At 55.7% G+C, this 1753-nt stretch overlaps 1 protein-coding gene across 1 annotated transcript in view; it reads left to right on the top strand.

The window, feature by feature from the left end:
- LOC104862963 (HLA class II histocompatibility antigen, DR beta 5 chain-like) overlaps positions 1–1753 on the top strand; it is a 16674-nt gene that overhangs the window by 10387 nt on the left and 4534 nt on the right. Inside the window, exons 2-3 of the mRNA XM_010625200.1 lie at positions 257–526; positions 1615–1667. Of these exons, the coding sequence (XP_010623502.1) occupies positions 257–526; positions 1615–1667 (323 nt within the window). The remainder of the gene's footprint in view (positions 1–256; positions 527–1614; positions 1668–1753) is intronic.

Genomic DNA, 1753 nt, shown 5'->3' with positions numbered 1-1753 from the left:
GGAGGCTGAGAGGCAGAGGGAGGAGGGGCTGTGGGCGGGGCCTGGGCAGCAGGTGGGGGCGGGTGGGGCGAATTCCAGGGGGCTCTGAGCGGACTGGGCCGCTAGGGGGGGCAGTGCGGGGCTGGGTGGGAGGAGCGGTGTCCCCGCCTCGCCTGGATCCTCTGCTTCGAGGTGACCCGGGGACCGGGTGCTGGTGTTCGGGAGTCGCGGTGTCCGCCCGGGAGGGTGGCGCTGACCTGGTCACTGCTGCCCACAGCGCGTTTCATGGAGTCTGTTAAATATGAGTGTCACTTCTCCAACGGGACGGAGCGGGTGCGCTACGTGGAGAGACTCTTCTACAACCAGGAGGAGTTCGTGCGCTTCGACAGCGAGGTGGGCGAGTACCGCTCCGTGACCGAGCTGGGGCGGCCTGACGCCAAGTCCTGGAACAGCCAGAAGGAGACCCTGGAGGACAGGCGGGCCGCGGTGGACACGTACTGCAGACACAACTACGGGGTTGGTGAGAGCTTCACTGTGCAGAGGAGAGGTGAGTGTGGGGCCTGGGCTGCAGGGAGAGGGGCAGGGAGGAGAGAGACAGGAAAGGAGAGAGGGAGCAGGGAGAGAGCAAGAAAGGCGGGGAAAGAGAGCAGGGTGATACCGGGCACCAAGCCGGCAAACCACGGTATCCAAATAAGCAAAAATAATCCGAACAAGGGAAACGGTGTAAGTCCCTGTTTCTGCTGGATATGCAGAGTGCTGAGCTGTGTTCTCTAAAACGGAAATATGAATTCTAGAAACAACTGAGGTCAGGAGTAGGAAAAATGGATGGAGAGAAACACAGTTTCCTCCTCAGAGAGACAGAGGGAGACAGGGAGAAGTGAACCCACCCTGCTTTTCAAAGGTGTTTTACAGAGCAAAGCCCCGAGGTAAGGTGGGGACAAAGGGGGACAAACTGTAAGACCCAGGGGACAACTACAAGGTGGACAGGACGTGGGAGAAAACCGTGACCACCCAGTGAGATTACAAGTCTGCTCCCTGAGGTAATACTGATTAAATGGGGATCAAAATCCTAGCAGGCCTAGAAGGAATGAACAGCATCTTAGGTAAGGGATGGATCAGGGCCTTTCCTTCAGGAATGGGTTAAGGATTTGGTCTCCCACCATGGGACTGATACCTAATTAGAATTTCCATCCCTGTAGCCATCCCTAGGGAAATACCTGGGTGTAGCAGTTTGTCTCTTTTCATTATACTGGGCTCCAGTGAAAGTCTCTGTCATTTTTTTGTGCTGAGGGCCCAGCTTTCTTTCACTGCACTATAATAATTTCTAACTAGCTCTCTGACATAAGAATGAGAGAGAGAGAGAGAGACAAGGAGAAAGGAAAGGGGAGAGAAGGAGGTAGAGACACAACTGACAAAATGGAAGAGGACAGAGAGGTGGAGATGAGGCAGGGAGAGGTGGAGGAGAGGGCAGGAGAGGAGGGAAGGCAGGAGAGGGAGACGCTCTGTGTGTGTGCAGTGTTGTGAGCAAACAGAACTTATGATGGTCCCTGCAAGAACTTGTGGTCCGGGAGGAAGTGTGTGATTTTGCCAATGTGTGGCTGTATTTGTGAGTCTATGGAGGAGAAAGGCAGAGAGAGAGACAGAAGAGAACTGTGTGTCCTGTGCACTCCCAGGTGATGCTACACAGAGCTGGGCAGGGCTGTGAGCTGCAGGAGGGGCTGAAGGGTGGGGGAGGAAGGGTCCCTGGAGAGGGGAGGGAGAGGGAGGCTATATG

Source organism: Fukomys damarensis, unplaced genomic scaffold (genome assembly GCF_012274545.1).
Source record: "Fukomys damarensis isolate Sample0158 unplaced genomic scaffold, DMR_v1.0_HiC HiC_scaffold_20, whole genome shotgun sequence".
In the NCBI taxonomy this organism is placed as follows: Eukaryota; Metazoa; Chordata; class Mammalia; order Rodentia; family Bathyergidae; genus Fukomys; species Fukomys damarensis.
This window is presented reverse-complemented; position numbering and strand designations above follow the sequence as displayed.